Source organism: Poecile atricapillus, chromosome Z (assembly GCF_030490865.1).
Source record: "Poecile atricapillus isolate bPoeAtr1 chromosome Z, bPoeAtr1.hap1, whole genome shotgun sequence".
Lineage (NCBI taxonomy): Eukaryota > Metazoa > Chordata > Aves > Passeriformes > Paridae > Poecile > Poecile atricapillus.
Genome location: NC_081289.1, coordinates 119,471,964 through 119,498,333, shown reverse-complemented (window position 1 = coordinate 119,498,333; position 26,370 = coordinate 119,471,964). Strand labels below are relative to the sequence as shown.

Genomic DNA, 26,370 nt, shown 5'->3' with positions numbered 1-26,370 from the left:
TCTCATGCAAAGCTTTAGTAAGGAAAACTTGTATATATCTTTGGTAGCTGACAAGCACAGCATTATACTATTAAACAATACAGTAAGGGATGCCATTTCCCTGGACTTAATTCTTCTGGCTTTGTGTTAAATATATACAGAGACCTTCCTATACAAATACAGAAGACAGTATGGAAAATTGTCTTATTTTAAAATATTACTTGCCCTTGCAGAATGTTGCAAAGACCTTTAAAATGGTTTCATCAAATTGTTTACATATAGCTTTTCTAGCCCTTTCCTCAGACTAATTTTTCTTTAGTTCAAATACTTTGTGTATTGTGTAAAGGCTAAATATCCCACTTTCCTAATTTCCTACGTATTAGCTGAAGGTATCATTACATATAGTGAGGGAAAGTTATCGTAGGTTTGTTACCTTTCCTGCTTATATCTGCCTGGTAAGGCAATACAATTTACTCTGAACAAAGTAATTTCATTTTGGGTATAAGGCAAGGTCTGACAAAAAGTTAAGACTTACATTTTAAAGAGGTTGTTCTTCTTTCATTACACACTGTGTACATAATACTGACAGTGTCATTTGCCAGTAACACTGAGTTCAGTGAGTAGAAGCGACCTCTGAGAGAGGACACAGCTTTTGCAGGACATTTTTCCGCTTGTGCCAGTGCAAGCAGGTACTGACCACTGCTGGACAGCACTAAGCAAGCACCTCTGCCCCTGCCTGTTCTCCCCACAGGTATGAGACCACATCCAGTGATGACTCCAGCTCCGAGGAGAGCTCCTCCTCGGATTCGGAGGAGGAGTGCGAGAGCCATGAGTACCCCTGCGACCAGCACACAGAAGAGAAGCAGCCCAGCCCCCACCCTGCGGAGGTCTGTGCCGTGGGGGCAGAGAAGGACAGTCCCCTCCCAGAGTGTGAGGCCGAGGAGGTGGAAATCAGAGAGAGGTAGGCTGCCCACCCTCTCCAGAGTGTGCTTTTGAGGAGGTCACTTCTGCCTCGTGTCATGCAGCAAGCTGTGTGGGCTGTGCTTGTGGAGAAAGCATCAGCACTGGCTGACTGCTGCTCACTTCCCTCCTCCTCAAGTGGGTAGCCAGAGGCAGTTTCATGGCAAAGTAAGTGTGTGAGCAGGAAGAAAGTGTTAGAGGGCATCCTTTCCAGCAGCTGACCCAAATTACTTGAAATGATTCATTTACAGCAAGACCCTGGTGGCTTCTCCAGCAGAGGTTCTCAGGTCACAACCGGCACTCACTTGGGAGCAGGCAATGCCTTGTTAACATTGGTCTGTAAAACAGTCAGAAAGCAAATTAATTAATCTTGAGCCATGCACACCAGGTCAGCAGCCTGCAGGGAGTGCATCTTGATTTGCACTTCCACAGCATCTCAGCCATGGCACAGTAAGATGATGGGGTACAGCACTGAGGACACTGTCCACCCTGAAATCATGTGCTTCATATGATATGAGACTGTATACTGAAATGCACTTTCAAGGCTGCCATCACACACGTGTTCAACAGGTCATGCTTTAGGGTACCTTTCAAATCATTATGTAAGGCAGGATGTGACAGACAAGACTGTGCTTTTTTAGCATATGGAAAACTGTAAGGTGGTGAGTTTTTACTGATTCTTCATTAGCAAAAGGAAGTATAAACTGAGACAGTGAAAGGTTATCTTGCAGATAATGGGTTTGCCAGTGCTAATTTGGAAAATTATGTAGGTACAATAATAACTGTAAAAGAGCTAAAACAAAATTAACGTCATGTTTCACTGGAGATGTGGGTTAGCATCAAATTATGTGTAATTGTCAGCTGCTAAATAAAAGAGATGCAGAAATTAATAATTAAGAGCTTGGAGGCCCTGGAGCTGTATGTTTTGAAGAGCCCTGAGCTTACTTTATACAGTATTGTAGGATAGCCCATTGTTTTACAGGTGGCATAAAAAGATGGGCAATTTCTCAAAAGACCTCTCTAATTTATATTTACAGTAGTGATTGGGAAGAAGAGCAGCAGAACACCTTAGATAGCCATGTGTACTTAAAAGGAGCATGTTCTTTGCAAGCTGACTGCGAGGGCACGTGGCTGTGTTTGGCCATGGTCCATGCAATGGTGGGGAATTTTGCTGTTCTGATAGCACTGACAGGTGGCTTGTAATCAAAGAGGGCTAAAATGCCCATCTTACACACATGAGTGTGTTAGCTTCTCTGCTTTTTGGGAGAATTTTCTGGAAAAATCCTTTGTGCAGGCTGTAGGCAAGAATGGTTGGCCACATCCTGGTATGTCATGTGGCACAAGCCTTGACCTTATATTTGGCCTACCACTGAGTTTTGAAATTTGTAATGACAAGGGAGTAGAAGTGTAAAAATTAAAGAAGGCTAGAGAAGAGAGTAAATTTCCAGAGTGTGTGGGATGAGAAAGGCTAGTTCCAGTGAGTGGGAGATGGCAGGGAGGCACCTCTTGAGCTGTTTTTCACTGCTTAATTCTGTTTCCATCACAACTACTGGCATTTCTCCTTGTCAATCAAGTAATCAAAGCACATAGCATATGTGTGTTCTGCAGTCATACAGCAATAAGTGAGAATTTCCACTAGAAGGGTTTCCAAGTCTTAGAGTACAAAAGTGATGTATTTCCCACTCTCCATCCCTGTTGTTCTTCCCACACACATCTCCATTCATTCTGAAGGGAGTGTCTGTGAGAAGAGCTGCCAGAGTGGCTTCTGCATGGTGGGAGCAGATGGCTTGCCTGGAAACTCTAATTCCCAGACAACTTTCAGAAAAACAAATGTTTCTATACTGAAATGCAAAGATAAATATTGAAACATGCCATGTATTTTGCTGTCTCCCTCAGGTACGAGCTAAGTGAAAAGATGCTTTCTGCCTGTAACCTGCTGAGGAACAACATTGATGATCCCAAGGCGTTAACCAACAAAGATGTGGTAAGCAATACAGGTGAAAATTTTCTCTTGAGATGCAATAGAAAAACGTAAGGGAGAGATAACTTCTGGTTTTACAGGACCCAGCACCACAGTGGCTAGGCAGAAGAGGACTTGATCACTTGATCTTTCCTGCAAGAGCCACAACGCTCTTTCTATCAGGACACCTTCATCCAGAGAATATACTTGTGCTTTGTGTGATTCAGTGTTGTTGTCCCAAGGCACACACATAAAAACAGTAACATGAAAGTCCAGTTCCAACAAACCTGTGCATTCCTGAGTTATTCCTGTTTTGGTTTTTTTTTTGTTTAGCACTGCAGTGGGCAGCTCTCAGGCTTCACATTAGGAGACTGCAGTGACTGAAGAGCCTGTTGCTTCCTATGAAAAAACCTCAGAGACTGTTCTGAAACACTAGGTGATCTGCCTTGTAAGCACAGGCCTGCTGTTTGTCTTGTTTACTGCACTGGTGGTTTTTATCAGTGCTGCAGAGAGTAAGGAGGATTCATTGTTAATACTGCAGAAATACTCAAGTCTCAAGAAATAAAATTGTATTTGCCTTACTGGAAATGCCTCACATAGAGACTGCCTGCGCTACTCCGTGAGGGCAATCTGAAACCAAAGGAATACTGCTTAATGATATGAAATTGAATTTCCCATTTGTTACACTTGTGATATAAAAGGCAACAATTCAGTGTCATTCTCCTCTACCACAGAACATCTGCAGCTTCTTAAAGACAATAATGTTGCTGTCTGTATGACACAGTAATACTGTCTGTATCCAGTTCTGACATCTGTGGTCCACAGAATGTTTTGAAAGGTTGTTTCATACAGTTGTGACATACAGTTTTTTAATTCTGTGTTTATCCTTCAGGACTAGTTCAGGCATTCAAACAACAAATGCTTTAGGCCCTCTTGGAGTTGAAAGTGTCACAAATGGCAAAACCAGATGAAGATCTCTGCCTTGGAAGTATAATTTGAATTTACATTTTTCTTTCTTGTGCCTAAAGTGTTTTCCAGCACAAGCAGTGGTTTGTAGGTGGAAGCTGCAGACTAATCAGCTCTTGTCTTCTGTCTGTCTGCTAATAAAAAAGTCTTGTCCAAACAGGTTAAATGTCAGTATAGCTAAGGATCTGTGTAAGTTGTCCCAGCCTCTCCCAACTCAGCTCTTGCAGCTGCTGTTTACACCAGAAAGAGCTGTGGACTGCACCTTTTTGAATGTGATAGATTAACTGAATTTTAAAAGTGAGTTGTTTATTTAATAATGTGTGATACTGTGACTAAAAATGGTTTCTTAGTAGTATTTTGCACTCAGTATTGCCTGAAATAAATAAAAAAAAAAAGTTCTATTGTGTCAGTTTATGGCCACCTTTGCATTTCAACTCTCTATGTTCACAGAATACATACATCATATTCTAGTACTACTGATGTAAAATATTCTGTTGAGGTGTTTATGAAATACAGATACATAGGTAGCACTGGTGTGTGTAGATTATTTTCGCTTTGCCAAACACAGAGCATCTCTAAAGCTACTGGTGTGTTTTCCCTAGAGGCTAGATAAACTTTCTGAGTGTCTTCTCTGGAAAATTGCCTTTAAATTTACTGGTCACCTTGCAGAGAAGGGTTTATGAGAAAGATGTGGGTCCTTCCAGGTTAGAGAAAGTGTCTCAAAGTCAGAGCTGGTGGTGACTGTGGAAACCAGGCTCGTCACCTGGCCTGAGAGGCTCCTGCTCCCCCACTCTCAGTCCATACCCATGGGAAAGTTTATCCTGAATGTGTAGCCTGCATCTTCTCATTGCAACTCAAATCTCTTATTACTACAGCCAGCCAGCCTTCAGGTGAAGAACAGGTTCTTCCTTCTTTTCCTTTTTTTTCTGCAACAAATGTTATACAGTTTGCCCAGCGGTTCTTTTCAGCAGAGCACCTCCAGTCCTCCTTGTCTGTCCAGTGGGTCAGATTTCCTTGATGTCTGTTCATCCTTGCTGCTTATCTTTGAAAGTGTTTCAACTAAATATTTTGTGTTGTTCTGTGATCAGAGCAGACAAAATAGTCCAAGTATTGTCTTCACAGTACTAGGCAGAAAGAAGGGACTTCATCACGTGGCATGCAAGCTATAAATCTGTTTATTCACCCTAAAACAGTATTTACCTTTTACATTACAATGTGATATGAGTTTGTAATCATCTATAATGGTCAGGTTGTCTTCTTCAGAACTGGCTGTCCAGCCAATTCTCATATACCTCGTGCATTTGAAAATTTGTACCTCAGAACTGGGCTTAAATGACTTAGCATGCTGTTGTTTTAAGTCCAGTGAAAAGGTGTTTGTTTATCAGTGATTTATAAATGTAGTGAAGTATTTCATGGAAATCGTTATGCAAGGCTTTTCTTCTGGTCACCAGTATTTGACAATGGTTAATTCTGGGAGTATTCTCACCCTTAAATTCTGTGCTCTCAGAGATGGAAGTCAGGTGTTTTAAAGCAGGCTTTAGTCAGAGGGTAAGCTTCAGTCTGTACATCTTGTTTGTGATGTGAATACTTTCTTCTCACATTGGACTAAAAAAGACTTGACCTGCATTGCTGACTTATGAGATGGAAAACCTTTTAAATAGATTGTCCAATTTTTCTGTCTTGGTTTTGGCAGAGGTTTTGTTTAAATACCATCCAGCATGAGTGGTTTCGTGTCTCAAGTCAGAAGTCAGCTGTCCCTGAAATGGTTGGCGACTACATAACTGCTTTTGAAGAGATTTCTCCTGCTGTCCTCAGACATATCATCAATATGGCAGATGGCAATGGAAACACAGCTCTGCATTACAGTGTCTCACATTCTAACTTTGAAATTGTGAAGCTTCTTCTGGACGCAAGTAAGTTTGCTTTATTTTCTTTTTAAATTATTCTTGGTTTTCCAATTCTCATGGGTGAAATTCATGATGGACTAGAGGACAAGTTTGGTCTTCTTCCAGCAGGTGTTTTAACTATTAACAGTTACATGGTGGCTGACTTAGGTAGTCTAGAATCTTTGTTTCTAGTACTAGCTTTGGAGGTGATGCTTCTTGAAGAAGTTAAAAAACCACTTAAGTAAATTATATACAGAGTTGAGATAGATAGTTAGATTCCAGACTGTTGGACTGTAGTCCCAAGTTCAGCAGTTCTCCAGCAGTTTTCTCTGGAGGCAGCACAGCTGCTGCTCAGCACTTTGTAGGGTGGTGATGGAGAAAGATGCATTGAGGTATAAATACCATCTTAAACACACAAACTAGGCTAGATTTATCTACAGCAGGGCAGAAGTTTTTTCAGGCCATCACATTGACTCATCAAGGTTACTTCCCTGAGAAACTGCTGCAATATGGCATTCTGTCACAAAGGCCATTTTCCTAGTCCATAAGCAATCTGATGCTGTTTCACGTGGTTGCTTTTGTTGCTTCCTTTTCTTGATCCTTTTGCAACACATGTGCAGAAAGGGTAGTGGCAAAGGGGAGACTCTGGAGTATCTGCTCCCCACATTCAGTGTGCCAGATGGCATCCAGCAGAAGGTATCACACCTTGGAACTGGTTCCAAGCTGGATGTTTAATCTGTTTAATCCTAGTTTTGCTCTCTGAGTAAAGTTTGTTTCTCTAAACTAGTTAAAAAAACCTGTCACAGCTGGTTGTGAAAGCTTAACTAGGTCAATGACATGTCTGGAGTGTAAGCCAAGCAATATTCATAAATCCAGAAGAGTAGAATCAGATAAACAAGGATATGAATGATAAAAATCTCAGCTTTGATAACCTAGCACATGCATCACACATGCAGAGACGTCCTCAAGAGTAAAGTGAGCACTTTGAAATCTCTGGTCCTTTTGAAGGCAGTCTGTGTTTGGGAAGAGTGAGTCACAGCAGGGGAATGCAGGGAATGTCAGGAGCGTGAACGGGGCAGGCTGGCTCTGCAGCACAGTGTAGTGGGAGGGAGCTACCCCTCTGCTTCCATAGGTGTCTCAGAAGAGCAGGAACATGCTCATCTCTTGCTGGAAGTCAGGACTCCAGTAGGTTATGGCAGCTAGTGTATGCCTATAAGCATGAGGAGCGTTACCTGTAAAGTGTAACAGTCATGACTAGTTCCAGTGAGTTCTCTCTGCAGGAGATGACTGCTTATGCCAGAACTTGGGAAATGTTTGCAAATAAGTAGATTCCTTCAGGTTTCAACAGTCTTCCTCTGGACTGTGTCTGAATGGTCACCGTGGTCAGCTTTGCAGTGTGGTTATATCACAGGCAGATTCTTAGACCAAGAACTCTGTGTCTGTGCTTGGTGAGAAGAGTGGGCAAGATGAGATGAACAAATCCTCCACAGCATGAAGCAGAGTCACCAAGAGGCCAAAAGGAGAACAGCTTCTCTCATTAGCTGTAGAGAAAAGGAGTTAAATGTGACCTCAGAAAACACACTCTGCTGAAATAGTCTTGTCAGAGTAGGAGCACACCACTTCTAAAAGTTATTCATTACTCAGGATGTAATGCATGTAGTAGAGTGTTGTGTTCTCTGGCTTCAGTGGCTTCATAGAAATGATGTCTGAAAATAGTATTGGTCTACTGGTTATAAGATATCATCACTGATGTCCATTTAACATGAAAAAAATTGCAGTATATGCACTTGAATTGCGTCTGAAATGTTCTTTTGACTGAAAAAATAAAGATCCTTTGGCCATAAGTCTGAAGAATTTCCTAAACCATTTTTGCTTGTTAAGATATCTGGTGCAATTTAACCTCTAGTCTACAGACAGTGTCTATGTGAATCTGAGTCTCTACTTTCCAATATGATGAGCACACTGAAGACCCTGCTGCCCAGGAAACCAATACGCACTGCTGAATTTCTGCAGAATTTTAGGAACAAAGACAGACTGGAGGCAAGGTTTGAACAAAAAGGAGAACACTTGTCAGTTGCTGGCACTGACCAAAGGACTTGCCTGTAGTTGTTCCCAGAGCAATTTTGTTCGTGGTCAAATACACTGTAGAACTGGCAGCAGTCTTTAATTTAAAGGGTTATTTTTTGGCAGCTCCAAAACATATTGAAGTTGCAGATTTTTAAAGTAACACTAGTTGTAGGAAAATGCTTGTGCTGAAGAGAAATATCTTTTCCATTGACCATGTTGCAGGACCACTTCTATTCTGCAGTATGGATGCCCTTGGGAGAAGAGCTTAAGGACTTTCCTGACAGTGTTTCTGAATATCATGCTAAATTTCAGACCACTTGCTTTTACAAAAGGAAAAAATAATGCACAAATAAAGACCTAAATGATAACATATAAAATATCTTTGTGCTCTCTCTTGTGTCTTTCACATAGTACAAAATAATTCTTTTTTCTCTGGCTCAAGAGCTCCTCTGTTAATTTTTTTCTTTTTATAGGCTGCTCTACTGACAGTTTATTCAGTTGATCAGCACAATTACTGCTTTTTTGGGTTCTTGTTTTCTGAAGAAATTATGTCATCCCTCTGCAGATGTCTGTAATGTAAATCATCAGAACAAGGCTGGTTATACCCCCATCATGCTTGCTGCGCTTGCAGCTGTGGAAGCAGAGAAGGACATGAGGATAGTAGAGGAACTGTTCAGCTGTGGGGACGTGAATGCTAAAGCCAGCCAGGTCAGTCAAATGGTTCACGAGGCACAGTTCTCACTACTGTGCCTTTTTATTGTTCCTTCCATGCTCCCGTCCCTGCTCTTCTTGGTTCAGAAATTGCTGTCATTTGCTTTCATCATCTGTGGGGTTTTTATGTATGTTTTTGATTGCTATATACAACATGGAACTGTGGAAGAACAGATGAGCCTCAGGTCCAGATCTCTTCTAGAAATGAAGGTTGATCATTGTGTGAAAGAATTATTATAGAATTTTGGGCAGCATTTACAAATTCTTCAGCATTCAGCTCCTTTGAAAAAACTACAGATGTCTGAAAATAGATTGGATTAATTAATCTTCCATTAATTCACATAAATAGTTATGTGAATGTGGGATATATGATCCACAAAAGGTATGTAAATAATGGCAATCAAAGCATTGAGAGTACTGTTTAAAATAACAATTTTTCTTTTCCCCTGCAGAAAAAACGCAGAGAAAAAAAAAAAAAAAAGCATTTATGCTTTGTCACTGATTGTCTCGGTAGTTATTTGGGTTTTCCTCTTCTCTCCCTGCAGGCTGGTCAGACTGCACTGATGCTAGCTGTGAGTCATGGCCGGATAGACATGGTTAAAGCTTTATTGGCCTGTGGTGCAGATGTCAATATCCAGGATGATGAGGGCTCTACAGCGCTGATGTGTGCTAGTGAGCATGGACACGTGGAGATTGTTAAGCTTCTGCTGGCTCAGCCTGGGTGTAACAGCACCCTGGAGGACAATGTGAGTTGCCTTTCAGTGCTTCTGAAATGTGCTTGGTGAATGCCTGCCTCAGAGTGCCAGAGTACCAGCCACATGAATCTTCTGCTTAATTGGTAGCAAATGGCTGTGATTATTTGGTTAGTATTTTTACTTTTCTAAAAGACTACCTGGTAGCAATTTCTGTGGTTAGCCATAGGTGTTTAGTGGCCAGAACACAAAAAAACATTCGTTAGCTCATGTAAAATATCTTTCCTTCTCACTTTCCTTCCGCCTTTCATAGGAGGCTTTCAGTTAGGACCTTACCTGGTGACACTGTGTTGCTTTTCTGTGCCTGTGGCAAACATCAGCCCTACAATTCTCTTGAAAGCATGTTCACACTATTCTTACACCATGACTTTTGAGACTATAGGCTCAGTCTTATGTGTGAAGCTACATTGTCCTGACAATAAATGGATACAGACTGTGACATCAGTGCCAAGTGAGACACCTGTGTATTTCTTTTTTGCAGGGATCATTGCAGACTATGCTGTCAGTGGAAATTCGATCTATAGATATCTCAAGCTTGAATACATTGACTTAGCTTTTTTCTTGCCACTGCTTCGTTCTTGTTAACAACATTTCTTGCATACTTTTCCTTTCTTCTTATTGCTTTACCAGTGCACACTGAAATGCAGCCTGGGTTTGGGATTTGGGAAGGTGGTGGGTGGTTGTTTTTTGAAGCTGTTGCAGTGAGGCAAAGACATAATTTCTCTACATTTACCCAAGTGCTGCAGGGGACAACTCAGTTTCTCATAGTGCTAACAATGTGGAAAATCTATCCAGAGAGGAAAATGTAAGAGGACCTCAGTCTAACAAAAACTTTGAGGAGCAATCTAGATTATTGCTGCTTGGATGCTGTTAGCACTATCAGATATGAAATCAATAATTACAGTCTTTAAGGGGACATGATACTTAACTATTCCTGTGGCCACTTTGATAGTTTACCAAGCACCGTTTGACTGCTGCTTATTTACAGATTTGTGTGTGCTGTGGGATTGAGATTTTTAGCATTCCCCTAGCTATTCTGAGTGTCACAGTGATGCTTTTCCAGTCTGCGTGATCAGTCATAAGCTGAGCATCATCCCGCTAATGTGTGTCGCAGTGATTCAGCACCTCTCTTTAAGAACTTGTGTTGACTGGAGAGTGTTAGCTGTGCATTTATCATGCCTTATTGCATTGGAGTAGACAGTTCTTTCTAGCTCCCTGTCCAGGACAATTAGATTTATGTGTAATTGCTCTCTTTAGTCCCATAAGAAGACTTCCCTTGTGGATGCTGTCCATTGTGCTCCATGCTGGAAAAAGGGTTTACCACTTAAAAACTGGTGCCAACCATTCCAATACCAGTGCTACAGCAGTGGCTGGAATGTGTGCTCCATCCCTGTAAGACATTTCAAATACTGGCATTATTGTAGAGACTTCTATGTGCAAGAGCCAAAAGTCAGGCAGTGAACCAAGCACCAAGTTCACATCATAGGTTGCCTGACATCTGTGTCTTCCTGGACCAAACATGGTCCAAAGGAAAAACAGCAGATCAGTGAAATACTCTCAGCTAAAGCACTTTTTGCTTCTAGAACCCTCAATAGCTGTGGTTTCTGAAAGCATTGGTATCTTCTGAAGAACAGAGGTGGCAGTATTTGACTAGGAAAGTCCATTTGTTTGTATTTAGTCTTCCATCAAGGAGCATTTGGAATTATGAATGCAGTTTCTCTTAGTGTTGATGGGAGCTATACCACAACAATTTTAATTTAAACACAGCAGTTATCATTATACTTGACTAGCATTTTCCCCTCCCTTATCATCTCTTCTACTTGTTACTGACATTGTAATTTCTCTGAGATAGCTCAGTCTTCTGGTCTAACACAGCACTCCATGTAACATTACTGTGATAATAGTGTGCTCATTCTTCCACAGCAATAATCGAGACTCCTTGTTTAGAGAAATTATGAGGCTTTGACAATTGGACTACCTCATAAAACAAAAGAAATTTTGCAAGGCTTAAAACAAAAGAAATTAAACAAGACTCTGTATTAACCTGTCTGTATGAGCAGTATGACCTCCACTTAATACCTTCGCTTCTCTGTGTGGGCTGATGGGGCTTTTGAGAGAGCTGTTAAAGCATACAAGCACTAATTTTCTTGTTTCTTCCTTTCTTGTCTCAGGATGGCAGCACAGCACTTTCAATAGCCCTGGAAGCTGGACATAAGGACATAGCGGTTCTCCTCTACGCCCACGTCAACTTTTCCAAAACCCAGTCACCGGTTAGTACACAATCTCTTGTAGGTTATGTTTTAACTTGATGTTGTTGAACATAATGGTGAAATGTAAACAAAAAATTTACTCCCTGGCAGCTGTACAGCAGTACAGCACATGAAATTATGAGTTCATTCTCAAGACAATTTCTTGCTGTTAAGTGGAATGTACTTTTTAAAGTACATGTTAACTGCACAAGGTTAAAGCCTGGCCGAGGGACAGTTCCTGCTTCTCATGCTAATTACCAAGGGGTACAGATAGCTCACTAGCAAAGTTCACAGATTCTGACTAGTGTGCAGAGGTGGTATTGTATCATTTTAATGGTAATTGTTGACATGGAAACTGAAACATAGCTGTTCTAGGTGTTGGCAGCTATCCACCTCTCCTCTAGCCCTGACTCACTATCCTGATAAACTGCTGCTAAACACCTCACTGTCTAAACAATATGCACTTACAGTTAGTAGGCTGTATGATAGCTAGCACTTTCCTTCCTAAAATTAAAAAAAAAAATTATCTGTACAATTAAAGGTAAGGAATTGAACAGAGTAACTCTTGACTGTTGTGTTTTCTATCAGCTGGCTGGAATAATTTCTCTTTGATTAACTGTTCTTTCTTCTTTTTTAGGGCACTCCTAGGCTTAGCAGAAGGACATCTCCTGGTCCCACCCACAGAGCCACATTTGAGTAGTAGTGTATAAATATCTGTAAAAAATCTCTATGCCATCTTTAAGCTGCTAAATGTCACTGTTTTACTGAGACAGATACTGAATGTAATTGTCTTGTGCCTGAACTCACCAGCGAAGTCAAAGCAGAGATCTAGTTTTAAGGGTAGAAAACTGTAAACTTGAAGCAAGCATATAGTTAAGTAGTGCTTTGTGGAGAACCTTAGCCAGAACTGTTGTTTTGCTCACATACTCATCTTTCTGTACACTGGAATAAGTCCTGTTTTTCTTTGTTGTAGATTATCCTTCCTTATGTTATGTGCTGACTAAGTGTCCCAGTGGCTTATTTTTAGTGATTCTAAAACATATATACTGTGCCTAGACTTCATCACAGTAAACTTTTCATAAATTTCATTCCAACATGATTTTCATGTTTTAATTACTTTGAAATTCGGAAGTTGCAGTTGCTTATGTAGTCAGCTCCGTGGATCTTGAGCTGGTGGGTGAGTGGGTAGGTATTGGGGATAGAGCCTCTTGTCAGGTCTGAAGTTCACTTAATAAGTTGTTGCTAATTGGGGATAATGTATAACTTTTTATATAAAAGATACTAGTATCTATAAAATTAACTCACACAGTATTTTCAACATTTTATATTCCTTAATAATTAAAACCTACATGAAGAATTACATGTCCCGTTACCATATTTTTATTAACTGTTTCAGTCTATAAGCTCCATACATGTTTATTGGAGAATAAAATTAGAGGTACCAGCTGTATATTCCCCTTGAGTGGAATTGAGTGTAGTTCTTGGTGCGTATTTATGGAATGCTATTACCTTGTCACATTCACTTTAGTCAAGTGTATTGAAATGTTTGAAGTGCCTTAGACTCTTGCCATATTTTCAGAATAAAATTTCACTATGCTGTTTTACTCCTCTCTTGTTTTACTTGTGATTTGTCATCATCCAGAAATGCTGCACTTTACAGCTGCAGCAGGAAAACAAGCTAAATTGGTAAATCAAGGCAGGGAGGACTGGACAGTGCCCATATGAGGGTCTTCCTGCTGACTGGAAGAACTTAGCCTAAGATGATCAGCCTTTGACTGTCTTGCACAGGCTGTACCCTTTGCTGTTTGGTTAAGAAGTGATCTCTCTCAGCTGTGTGAAGCATCTTGGGGAGGTTTTGAAGGGCTGTGTTCAAGCAGTTTACTTGAACTGAGAAGTAGTTAGCTGAAGTAAAAGCCTTTGAGCTTTATCATACAAACAGTCCTGGCAACTTGGTGAAGGGGATGCTTTTTAGATGGCATGGAAGCAAGTCCTAAGCTAGTGCCTGTGTATCCTTGTCAGTTCTGAGCTACCTGATGAGATAAATACACCTCAATGCCTTCCTTCAAGGGATCTGAACAGTCCTGTTACCTTCTGTCCTTTGTCTTTCTCTCCCTAAGTCCTTAACAAACTGCTTTTCCTACATAGTCCTTTTGAAACAGGGACTCACTGAAGCCATTCTCACTTGGCGTACATTGACTTGGTGACTTGTCATGCCAAGAAGTCTCTGTGAGCCAGAGTTTGCCCCAGAACTGCAGGTGTGATAACCAGTGCCAGCATAGTACCCTGGTGCTTGGAGTGTCTCCTGGGCGAAGGGCAGCTCAAGTATCTCTGCCAGGGGAGACATAGCACAGTGGTCCCAAACAAGCCCCCCGCCCCTTGACATCAGTCAGTTTTTACTCTTGCACCTCTCCAGCCAACTTTTCTTCTCAATCTTCACTTAGCATCTGGTAATGAGTGGATGTTCTCTTATCTGGATCCTACATGCTAGGTATAGAGGCACGTCACCCAGCAAGCCAAATTACTGTGAAAATAAGGTCTGACACAAGACTGATAGCAAAGAGCAGCAGCAGCTGCTGCAAACAACCAACCAAATGAAAAAAAAAAACAAACCACCACCAGAAAAATAAATGTCCCTTGCTTTACTTTACCATCTGTCAGGAGTCTGTGGGTGCAGGCTGTCCTGTGTAGCAGGGTGCTGCACACAGGCATCCACCCAATAACCTGAGATTGTGTCACACATAGTACACAACAGCAGTGCAAGCTTCCCAATTAATTCCTCATTCACTTAAGATCTGGGTGGTTTTATCATTAAACGGAATTAGTGCAAGTTGGATCTCCCAGGCTTGGGCATGGCAAGAGTTGCTTTTGAGCCTTTTTCAGATCTGTTGATCTGCCATCTCCTGCCCCAGTTTGAGCAACTGTCTAGAAAGCAAAGTCAAGATAATCTGTTCTTGTCTTCATGAGTTTAAAATACATACTCGAGGATTCAAGATAAACAAATCAAGCTGAAGAAGTGGAGAAAATGGATGACTGCTTTAATCTTTCTCCAGAAATTAATCTAATTTTATAGAAAACCCAGTTCACTTACTTAATACATACTTGCCTGTATCTCATGGATTAAATTCTTGTTTAGCAGAGAAACATACTGCCAGAACAGAATTTGGAGATCAAAGAGGTTTCTAATTTCAGTTTTACCAATAATGTAATTTTTATTTAGCATTGGGTTGACCAAAACTAGATTACTTGTGCTTTTTTAAGGGAGTTAGTGATCACACATTTCATTCTGGCTTTTATATAATTACAGTTGTTTTAGGTAATCTTTAGAGGAGCAGGGAGTAGGACTTTATGTGTCTGTTCTAACTTGAGATATGCTGTGATTCTGTGACACTATGATGGCAGCTTTAAAGCATGTAGATTATGCTCCAAAGTCCGACTTTGATGAAGAGTATGCTGAGCTATCTGATAATGTCCTTTTCAGTAGTGCCTCTGTATTGCTGTAGGAAATAGGTTAATTAGTAACATGTCTAATAGGTCTTTGCCCCAAAAATAGTTTTTAAACTATGATCTCTGTTGCTGTGGTACTGAGCTTCATTTGCACACGCTATTTATATATAATGTAGCCTAACCCCCTCTTTGTACATAATGCAGCTGAAAAATGAATGTGAAATGCCCATGAATAATAGCTTTCCAGAGCAGAGGGACTGGACTGTTATTTTTCATGTGAAAACAGATTTCTGTCTTTTGCTCCACAAATCAGTGGTAGTACTGGGCATGATGGGACTCCTGGATGTGCAGCTATCATAGAAGGGTTTAAATCAATTAGTCCAGTAGTTTAGGTGGCTAATGACACAGGGAGAATCACCAAAATTACTTTAATACTTTTTTTCACCTGCAACAAAAGCATAAGGAGAGTAATGTAGAATAAACATTCCTTCCTTTTTTTCGTTTGTTTTCTCCCCCCCAGTCCTGAATACAATTGGTATTTCAGAAATTAAAACATTTTCTAAGTGACAGAAATCTGTACAGGAATCTGACCACCCTAACACCATACAAGTGTCAGACTATGCAACTTAGAGTGCCTGGATTTATTTAGGTGCCATTTACCTTCTTTCAGTAAGCAAAAGAAACTAAATGCCTAGAGCTTCAAAAATGTTAGATGAAGCTGTGGACTTTGCATTCCTGTGCAATGTTCAGTTTGGCCCCAGAAGCTCATTTTTCTGGGCTAAAATGCCGTGTTAAAAAAAGTGACCCCAGTTTTAGTTGTATGGTGAAATAGGCTATTGTGGTATGCTGTATCAGGAAGATTGCCAAAAGGAACCGAAGTTTTGGATGTGTTAGTGAATATAGGTAAAAAGAACAAAATTAGTATGACTATTGTACTAAAGTACTGAATGTAATTTCTAGTTGAAAATCCTATTAGGGTAGACCTAATGAATTAAGCACTTAAAAAAATAAGAAGTGAAAAATAAGAATAATTACTTCCTTTAGAATTTCATTCTTGTTACTTCTCTCTCCTTGCCTCCTTTGGGCTGAATTCTTTGTGGATATAACTTTTCTCTTGTCTCTCAGCCTCCTTTGGGCTGAATTCCCTTGGGATCCTCCCTCGTGGGGAGTCCCACTTATCTCAGTCCTTATTATTCAAAGAAAACTCCCGGGCTCATTAAATTCTGGTTTCTCGTGTTTATTGAAGGATCCTTACAAAACTTGGCAGGTCCATCCAGACTAGCTGCACAAGCTTAAATCGCCACAGCCTGCCTCATCTTGTGATGATATAAAATGGCCCTGAACCACGCGGTATTTTCACCTTTATACCAATTTTTACCCCATTAACTACAGACACGTGTATTGTTATTATATCTCAACATATAAGTTTTCTGTATCTACTCGCATAATTAATTAAAAGTGCAGCTAACTCTAAACCAAACATATTTTGTGCTTCTAAAAACTGCAGAAGCATGGAGAAGAAGGAAGAAGAAGGATTAAAAACTACACCCTTTTTCCTCCATCTTTACTCCACGTGTGGAACCCTCTTACAATCTATACTTTCATCTCTGTGTTAAAAGAAACATTTTTCTACTTTCTATTTAATTTCTTACAAACTCTGGCTTGCTCAGGGATATTTGGAAGCTTTTTTATCAATATTATATATGATTGATGTATTTTTTAAAGAATTATATAGACAGAGAAATGTCCCTGCATTTCTAGACTCCTACAATCCTCTTAAATGGTTCTCCCAGCTCCAAGAGGTGACACCTGAAACAGTCCATACTGTGGAAGTTGGGCCCTTCCCCAGGAAATAGTTAAGAGGCTCCCAAAAGTGTTTGTATCCACTGATGCCCTCTGCAAGCCAAGTTTAATTCCACCTACTAATGCTGGATGGCATTTATCACTGGTGCTGGGATTAAGGGGTTTACCATGCATACCAGCTCTGACCTGAGCTCCCCCTACGCACTCTCACTGGCATTTGTTTTTCAGGTCAGATAATGATTGACTCTCAGTATATCCAAGGATGATGTTGTCATCACCTTTGAACTCTGTCAGTGAATATATAAGAGATTGGCACTTTTTCAAGATTGTAAAATATGTCACAGTCTTTTTCCAGTTACATTGTCATACATTATGTGAGTCTGTCACTTTAAAGGTGAGATTTACTGGTATGGAAATTTACATTATGGAAATTAGCCAACAATATTTTTTTAAAATCAACAACTGAAGAAAGCATTTTTTGAAAGACATACTTTCAGAGGTTTTATCTTCTTGAAACAGCTGGAAGAACTCAAGTTATTCTATAAATAGTTTTTTATTCCATTTCTCCTGGTGTCTCATACTTTTGGCTGGGAAGTCTGTCTGTTAGAAGTCCAGTTCAACCATGGTGTGAATTAATGCAAGCCTTGGCACACACAGCACTAGCTGTTTCCTGGAAGGGAAGCAGCCCAAACATTACAGGCATCTTCCTGCCTTTGAAAGACACCAGCAAAGCTGGCCAAAACAGGCCAAAACAAACATGCTCTTACTGCAGCTGCAGACAGCTCTCCTCAGTGGACTCTGTGCCTGCATGCAGATCTATAAACTTCATCCCTTCCTGCTCTTCTGTGGTCACCCAGGTGTGTTAACTACAAACATCTCACTAAAAAGAAATGCTTTCAGTGGTTCAGTTCAAATGGTGATGGCTGGGCGTGTCTCTGAAACCCTGCTGTGGGACAAAGGACAGAAGGGGCTAAGGAGCAATGTTGGAAGAGCTGCAAGGAGGATTTTGCACTGAATGCAGTGGAAATGGCCATTCTAAATGCATTTAGAAATGGCCACAGTGAGATTAGAGGGAAGAGGTACCCACTTTCAGGTTTGTTTTGTATTTCAGTTTGGAATTGTGGAAGCATTAGCTTTTACCACCCACAACTTAATGTAATGCCTGGGGAAGTAATTTCAAAAATTCCTGCCTTACTTCACTTTGGCTGTAGTATCATTGTGCACACACACACTGAACAGAAGTGCCTGGTTAAAGCTGAGCCACCTGGTTGGTTTTAGTTTGTGTAACATCATCCAGTATATCAGTACCTTGAATACCACTGGACAGTAAAGTGCTATTGAAAGACCTGTAGAATTTCATGCTACTTGCACAAATATTTGGGAACCTCTCTCTAAGAAACTAATCAGGAAACACTAACAGATTTTGTTGATGGTTTTTTGTTTTTCAAAGATGATTCTAACAACTTAAAGTTGTTTGTAAAAAGTACATCTGTTTTCCTGCCAGGTTGTTAGGCAACAAAAGCAAAGTACATAAGTAAGTCATGCTCAAAGTAGTATTGTCTTACGGCTGTATACATCTGTGGTGGGTTGATCCTGGCTGAACACCAGATGCCCACCAAAACAATCACTCCCCTCCTGTGATGGTCGAGAAGAGAGAGAAAAGTCTGGTGGGTTGAGATAAGGGCAGGGAGAGGTAACTCACCAATTACTGTCACAGGGAAAACAGAGATTAGTTTAAATTAGTGCCAATCAAACCAGAGTAGAATAACAAGAAAATAACCCCCAAATCTTAAAACACCTTCCCTCTCCCATTCCTTCTTCCTAGGCCCAAATTCACTATGGAATTCCCCATCAGCAGCACAGGAGGACTGGAATGAGGGTTGTAGTTAGTACAATAAGTTGCTTCTGCTGCTTCTCCTTTGTCTTACCTTGCTCCAGCATTGGGATCTATCCCACGGCAGACAGTCCTCCACAAATTCACCATCAATCCTTCCAATAGTCTGCAGTTCTTCACTCCAGTGTGGGTCTCCCACAGGATCACAAGTTCTGCCAACAAACCTGTTCCAGCATGGGCTCGTTTTTCCATGATACACAAGTCCTGCCAGGAGACTGCTCCATAGTGGGCTTCCAACAGGATCACAGCCTCCCTCGTCTATCCACCTGCTCTGCCATGGGGTCCTGCACAGGCTGCAGGTGGATCTTGGCTCCACCATGGACCTCCATGGGCTGCAGGGGCACAGCTGCCTCACCATGGACTGCACCAGGGGCTGGAGGGGAATCTCAGTTCTAGCACCTTGAGCACTTCCTCCCCATCCTTCTCCACTAACCCTGGTGTTTGCAGAGCTGTTTCTCTCAAATATTATCACTCATCTCTTCCAGCTGCTGTTGCTGAACAGCTTTTCCCCTTCTTATACATATTATGCTTGAAGAGCTATCACCATCATTGTTGGGCTTGGCCATGGCTAGCAGTGGGTATGTCTTGGAGCCAGCTGGTACTGGCTTGGTTGGATGTGAGGGAAGAGTCTGGCATCTTCACACATAAACCCCTGCTACCAAAGCCTGGCCATATAAACCCAGTACAACAAACCTTTATCAATATATCAGATGGTTCCTTACTATAGGTGATTAATGAATTCTCAAAACTTTTGTTGTTCATGTTCTGTTTCCTTAACTATTTTTAATTCTTCCTGTTGAAAGAAAAAGCATGTTTCCACACACAAAAAACCCCACTCTATGCATCATCCTTGAAGAAATCTCAGGAATGAGAGGGTCATTAGGAAAACAGGAGTCTTTAGGCAGTTGGTACCAGCTGTGAGTACTTCACCTAAGGCGTTACAGCCAGTGGGGACGCTGCAGGCAAGCTTGATTGACCTTTCTTTATAATTTTATCCACCAGTGCTTTGCTACTTCACCCTGTGACACTGGCTGAGTGGTAGCCATTCCTCTTGAGAACCGTATCTGTGAATGTTTGGTTAGCCAACACCAGAAGAAATAAAATGCCTTTTTAAATATTTCTTGCAATACAAAAATGCCCTCCAAAGACTTCTATGCAGAGACCTGTAAATAAGGGCCTCATTATACTTAAGCACAGTAAGATTATATACATTCAGCCATGAATGACAAACCTCAATGTCCATGTGCTCCAAACACCATTACAGTCATTTGCAGCATTATTATTTAGATAACATGAAGAGTAACATTTTTTTCAAAGCTGTGTATATGCTTTGAAATCTCTAAATGCTGATCTGAATGTAAGTAACAAAGAGGTATTTCTAGGAGATGTACTGGTAATTTTTTTTTCAGTCTTTCATTTAATGGTTTCAGCACTGCTGCAGAAAGAGCCCCTGCTGTGTTCTCTAGAGCTTTGGCTAGCTGCAGAGCTGGAAGGGTAGCTCAGGCTCCCCCAGTAATGCAGTGCTGCTCACTGAACCACATTATCTAAACTGAGATGAAGACATGAGATTTAATTTGCATGAGATTCCATTTGCATGAGATTCCATTTGTCTTGGCGGAATAGGCAGATTAGGAAAGATCCTCCTCTACTTCCTGCCTATGGTATCCCACCTTTCTTTGAGGCATGAAAAACCACCTGCTGCATCTGGCAATCATCCAGCAGCACCCCTGCATTGCTCTTGGGCATTTTCTGGGGCTGGAAAGGCAACTTTTCCCAAGCGTGAGTGAGACTTGGAGTCAGACAGTTACAACCCCTCGGTACTGAGCAGAAAGGGGCTGGCCCTGGAAATGGTTTGCCCCCACTCCACCACCATGCACTTATTCTTGCAAATTTATCATGAGAATTTTCCGGTCCAACCAGATACATCTGCTCAGAAGCCCTTTATTGTGGCAGCTTAATCTGCATCACTCGCCTAGCAGGAGGAGCAAGAAGCATGTTAATGCCTTCTGCAGTGGAAGCTGATTTGGGAGAATTGTGAGCAGAAAAGCTGTACAAAGAGATTGGGAGAGATTAGAAACACAGTATGACAAAATGAGGCTTGTTTTAGCAAAACTAGATTGAAGCAACTGAGGAAAAAGATTATGAATTTGTGGGCACTACAGAGAGTTGGAAATCTGTAATGCTGAAAGAGAACTTCCCAGAGAGCTGCTTAAACAAGAATTGGCAGTGTGATGAGAACAAAAAAAATGGTCTGTGCATTTTTTGTCGATTTCAGATGCAGCCAGAGGCGCCTGACACATTACATGAAGATGTAATGCAACTTGACACAATTTACAGTCAGTGTGCCCCAGCAGACAGGTCCGAAGTCTGCCACCCCCAACAGAACAAACAACAGCTGCTAAGAAGTTGGAAACTGAAAATAAGGAAGAAGTTTAAAAGGTTGTCTTGTTTTGATAAGAGATAAATCCTGTAAATAAGTAACTTAGAACATCTCACATTATATGAATGCTGAAATAATAAGCCATGTGGATGGTTTGCAAAGAGACAGGCAAAAGATACAGAAAGTTCTCTAGGTTAGTTCTGCAAAACTAGATTTTTGCTCTTGGGAAATTTGGGTGAGTTTTTAAATTAATATTGAGTTTGTTTCCATCTTTGTCTCATATGGCAACTGCCTATTCTGGCCTTCATACAACTCCTATTTGGTCAGAATAGAAAGAATTGAAAACAAAGAAGAGACACGTGCATATGAAAATGTGTATGTGTATGAGTTTCTGAAAACACACTGTAGATATGACTATGAATGCCTCCTTTAAGCAGGGTGAACAAAATCTAGTGCCTTCCCACTATGCCCTGTAGATCTGATGGACAGCCCAGCTGCAACCTAACAGATGCTGGCTGCTCCCCCTTCGTCGTCTGCCTCAGCCTCCCCCGTGATTTTCTGTGGAGTGGTGAGACCTCTGCAGACAGGATAAATCCAACATTGCTGCAGGCATGCAGAGGCAGACAACTAGATTCTCTGACCAGTTAGTTACAGAAGTTTATTGGGGTTTGGGGTTTTGTTTATGCGATTCTTTTTGGGGTTGGGGTTTTGTTTGTTTGCTTTAGTATTCTGGTATTATTTCATTCATTCTTCCTCTTTCAATAATCCCCTTTCAAATGCTGACATAACAGGGCTACATGTACAACCTGATGCATGCAAATCTTGGTCTCAAGTATTTTCTCTCATTTAATGTTGAATTAGTTGTCCACTGCACAGGTATAGGCAAAGGTATACATACCTTTGAAAGGAGGGATGTATGTGTCAGTATGTGTAATTTCCACTTTATTCCTCAAGTTTGTTTTGAAAAAAGATAGGTGGGATCTCACTGCACATAAGAATAAATAGCTAGACAAAGTTGGTATGTGTTCTTCAGCCAGAGGACCAAACATCAGCAAGCTGATGGGCCATAAAGCAGAGTGAGTATCCAGGCAGGTATTTAAGGTATATATCATTCAGACAGTAGAACGCAGTAAGTCCTGCAGAGAGGAATTATGGGCTATTATGTTTATAAGAGAGACTCAGGCAATACTAGAGGTGTACACTACTTACCTTAGGTGCCTAATGAACAATATTCCTAGATGTCATTATTGTGAATGCACAGAAACTGCCTTCTAGTGATAAGGCAATCTCCATGCCTTGGTTTCTTGAAAACAGGTAAGAGAAAATAATGACTTAAACAACCACGCAGAGAAGATACTCTTTGTCCTCAATCTCATCATGTGCTATCTGCTACAGTTTCAAACTCTGAGGATATTTAACAATATTTTACTCAGACAATGGGAATATTTTCATGCATTTATCTGGGATTACTGAGCTGAGCTCAGAACACCTTTATTCTGGCATCTGCAAATAGCTCTGTTTGCATACAAATGACAGAAAATTAAGGTGTCTAATTAGTTTTTATACAATGTTTCCTTCACCTTTGAAGGTATCTCAGTGTCTAGACAAAGCCAGCCTAATTAAAATTAATAGCTTGACAGCTGAAATTATTTGTAACAGCGTGTCATCTTCCTTACTAGCTTCTCACCAATAGTATAAGACAAACTCAATTACTCTTAATTACCAAATGTGCATATATAATGTACAGAGATCATCAACCCCAACACTGCTGACCGACACACAAGTGATAGAAGAAAATTGTTGCCTAAGGAAGCCAACTAAATGCTCTCATTATCTGTCTTGATAGCACTAAGTAAAGCTTTGCTTGATAGGCATACGTTTCCTGGGACCCAGATCTCGCAGGTCCTTTCTCTGAATTGGACTCCTAGCATGGAGGTGGGATGGACACACAAACCCTTGAAGGCAGAAAGACCCAACGCACTGTCTGTAGCATTTGGAGACCACCTCTGAATTGCCCAGTTGCTCTGGAGGCTCTGGGGCATGAAGAGTGGAATGGGAGAGGCCCTAGGGGAAGAGAAGCTGGCTGACAGCAACGAAAAAAGCCTCTTTCCCATGTTAGGAGATGCAAAAGGTCAGCAGTTCACATCAAGTCATTTCACAGCATGGCTGACTAAGTAATCATCACTTGACTTTGATTAAAATATTTTAAGCAAAAATTAGAAGGGCTCAGCTGATTCTGGAGGTGATGCCTTAAGTTTTAACTTTCATATTTTCCAGATTCTGTACTGCATTGGTACATAACTCTGAACTTCATATAAAGTGTTAGGAAGTTCCCTTCGCAGTTTAGACAAAACAATCATTTTCCAGGCCAAGAACCATGGGGACACCATTGCAGCTTCAGGCCCAAAAAGTATGAACAATGGTGAATTGAGGAGAGCATCATCTTGTGTCCCTCTTGGGTCCAGCTTGGGCAGAACCACATCCAGGCTCTTGTACTTGTGCCCAAGGTGTATCCTTTGAGGGCCTTTTAATAATTACCTTCTTTATTCCTTTAACACTGTCTAACCTCTGCTCTAGGTAGCCTCTGAAGGCATCAGAGGCAATTTTGACACCCCTGCCCTGCTCAGTGGATCTGAAAAGTTTCCTACAGGAAACAGCAAGAAAAGGGGGGAAGAGCAGCACAACATTTTGCTCTCAAGCATCTGTGCTACACTCATTTATTTCAATGGGAAGTCTCACAGAATGCTCTCCTGGGAGCAGTATATTATGTGAAAAATATTTAGGCTTAAGGAAAAAAAAAGATGAAAATAAATCAGAAGGAGATATTGTAACAATAACTTTGCTTCTATTGAGCATCAGAATTAGGAGCAACAAATAGTAATAACAAATAAAAAAACTGGATGGATAGTAAATTGACGTAGCAAAACCTATCCCTCAGTTACCTCAGCTGTAACCATCCTTCAGAATCACAGAGTTTCTACAGTTTTAAGTTTCTGAAGATCAAGAATGCAAAATAATAAAAACTTGCACCATTTAGAGAATGCATAGATAATAAAGCAAGTGGTTTATAATTTGAAATTATCTATTTCTTCCTTTAAATATCAATTAGTTTATTCAGTCAAGTGGAAATTTAACTGTATCCATTAAAACATTAAAGACCATAAATAAAAAATTAGCAGTTAATTGTGTTGCCTATTTCTAAGACATTGAAGCTTAGTTTTTCATATTCTGGCAGTCTATCAAACTCAGCTCCATTACAGATGTCTTAGAACTGAATTGATGATGATATTCAGAACTAAGGGCATTCTCTTCAGTAGCCCTATCCTGATGAAAGATCTCAAATGTATAGATGGCTTATGCGACTCTATCATTCTTTCTGTGTGAATTAGGAATGTTAGAAATGTCAGTTTAATGAGTCATGCAACAGTCTTCAATGTTCTAAGTCACTGGATCCAATTAATTTTCAAGTGTGCCTAAAATGAACAATGAATACTGAGAAGAAGCAGTTCAGTGGTTTTCTCCACACTCACTTTTTAACTTCTATTTTATACGATGGACCTAATAATGCTTTCAAACAGCCATACAAGTCAATTATTAACAATGATTGAAATTTCCAAGGACCTAACAGTGTTTTTTCCTTAGCCTTTACGTCTGCAATGAAATTATTCCAATTTGCTTGAAAAAATGAGGAAAGGAAGAATGCAGGTGTTAGTGTAAAAAATGGTAATATTTTTCCCCTTCTTTATGCATGTTATTAGTAAAACTAGTCAGAGCGGAAACATGATAAACATACACATTTTTTAAACATCTCCATTCTATTTGCTTCATTGAACTTGAAAACTGCTTTGGTTTTGTATTATATTTGGCATAATGTAACAACATGAATTTTGTTTCCAGTGAATCCTGTTTTTATTGAGCAGTGTGGGCCAATCTCATTGGCTGGGCTCACAGGCATGAAGAGGAAGAGACATTTGTTGTAACAGGCAGGGATTTCTTTATTTTTATGTAATTTTTACCATAGCCCTGATATTTGGAACTTTAAATTCCAGATTCTGATTAGTGTGTATCTTACAAACAAATATTTCTGCTTATGCACACATCACTGGTGGCTCTTCTAAGTTGTGGCTCATCTGAAGTTATTGATGTGAAGGTTCTTTTTCCCCATGCTTATTGGGGAAAATAAGCAGAATAAACAGAGTGTGGATAAACACTCTGCTTCAGTGGCCATTAAGGCATGTCACCTGCTGTGGAGGGCCTGTTCCCCACCTTGGGATATATGTGATGCTGTTCCCTGATCCCTGCCAACATTCCTTCTTGCACCCTTTGGAGAAGGGTCTCCTGACACCTTGTCTTCCCGGTGTGTATGGATTTGTGCCAAGAGAAAACAACATGATCTGAGGGTGCTGAGGAGTACACCATTTGTCCCACCTTGTTAAAAAACAGTGGACTTTGAAAGCAGAGATGGGCATGGCAGCTTTTTCACTTTTGGCAAGCTGCGGACCACCACCCCAGGTACTCCTCATTCTCACTGAGGAAAGGCATCAAATAGCCAAATGGTGGCAGCACTATAAATTGCTTTAGTTGTTCACTTAGTGAGAGTGGAGCCCCAGGCAACAGAGGAAAAAAAATTTAAAATGCCAAACACCCCCCCCCGCCCCAAAAGAAACAAGCAAGCAAACAATCAAATAACAACAACAAAAAAAAAAACAAAAACAAAAACAAAACAAAAAACAAAACAACAACAAAAAAAAACAAAGATAAAAAAAAAAATTAAAACCCAAACCAAAAACCCCATGAGCCGCAAAGGAAAAAGGAGTTTGAGAATGAAGTAGCACATTAAAACTCCTTATCCCTAAATGTCCATATCACAGAAACATTGTTGGGGCAAGGAGGACTGAAGCACTTAAAACCCTAAGTCTGAATGAAAGATTCAGCTTGACTGAAATGACTTTCAGCAAAAGCCACCAGTGGTTTATCAGATCTCACTGATTGGGAGTAATGCTCCTGGTGCCAATACTCTATATTAATCATCACAGAGAAGTGTCTGAGAGAGCAGCTGTAAGGCTATTTTTAAAATCTTGTAAATACTGAGCATTTCAAGGCAAGGCTTGGGTTCACATATATGTCCAATACAAAAGACTTTCCTTCTGTTGTGGAAAGAAACAGTTCGAGACCTGCAGGTAGCATAACCTGAAAATAGAAACTGTTAGAAACATAAATATAGAGCTGGGGGAAAAAAACAACCCAAAAACCTATATGCTGCCAGAAAGCATCAAGAAAATCCCCTGCTTTGAATACAAAACTTTGCCAGGGGGATCA

General features: G+C 40.5%; 1 protein-coding gene across 4 annotated transcripts in view; it reads left to right on the top strand.

Annotated features, from left to right (window-relative positions):
- Positions 1–13,137, top strand: part of KANK1 (KN motif and ankyrin repeat domains 1) — a 127,438-nt gene extending 114,301 nt beyond the window's left edge. For all 4 annotated transcript variants that reach the window (XM_058826048.1, XM_058826047.1, XM_058826049.1 and 1 more), the window contains 7 exons: positions 731–940; positions 2,836–2,923; positions 5,559–5,778; positions 8,384–8,526; positions 9,075–9,275; positions 11,453–11,551; positions 12,168–13,137. In XM_058826048.1, coding sequence (XP_058682031.1) covers positions 731–940; positions 2,836–2,923; positions 5,559–5,778; positions 8,384–8,526; positions 9,075–9,275; positions 11,453–11,551; positions 12,168–12,230 — 1,024 coding nt within the window. In that variant the 3' untranslated portion in view covers positions 12,231–13,137. The remainder of the gene's footprint in view (positions 1–730; positions 941–2,835; positions 2,924–5,558; positions 5,779–8,383; positions 8,527–9,074; positions 9,276–11,452; positions 11,552–12,167) is intronic.
- The last annotated feature ends 13,233 nt before the right edge of the window (positions 13,138–26,370 follow it).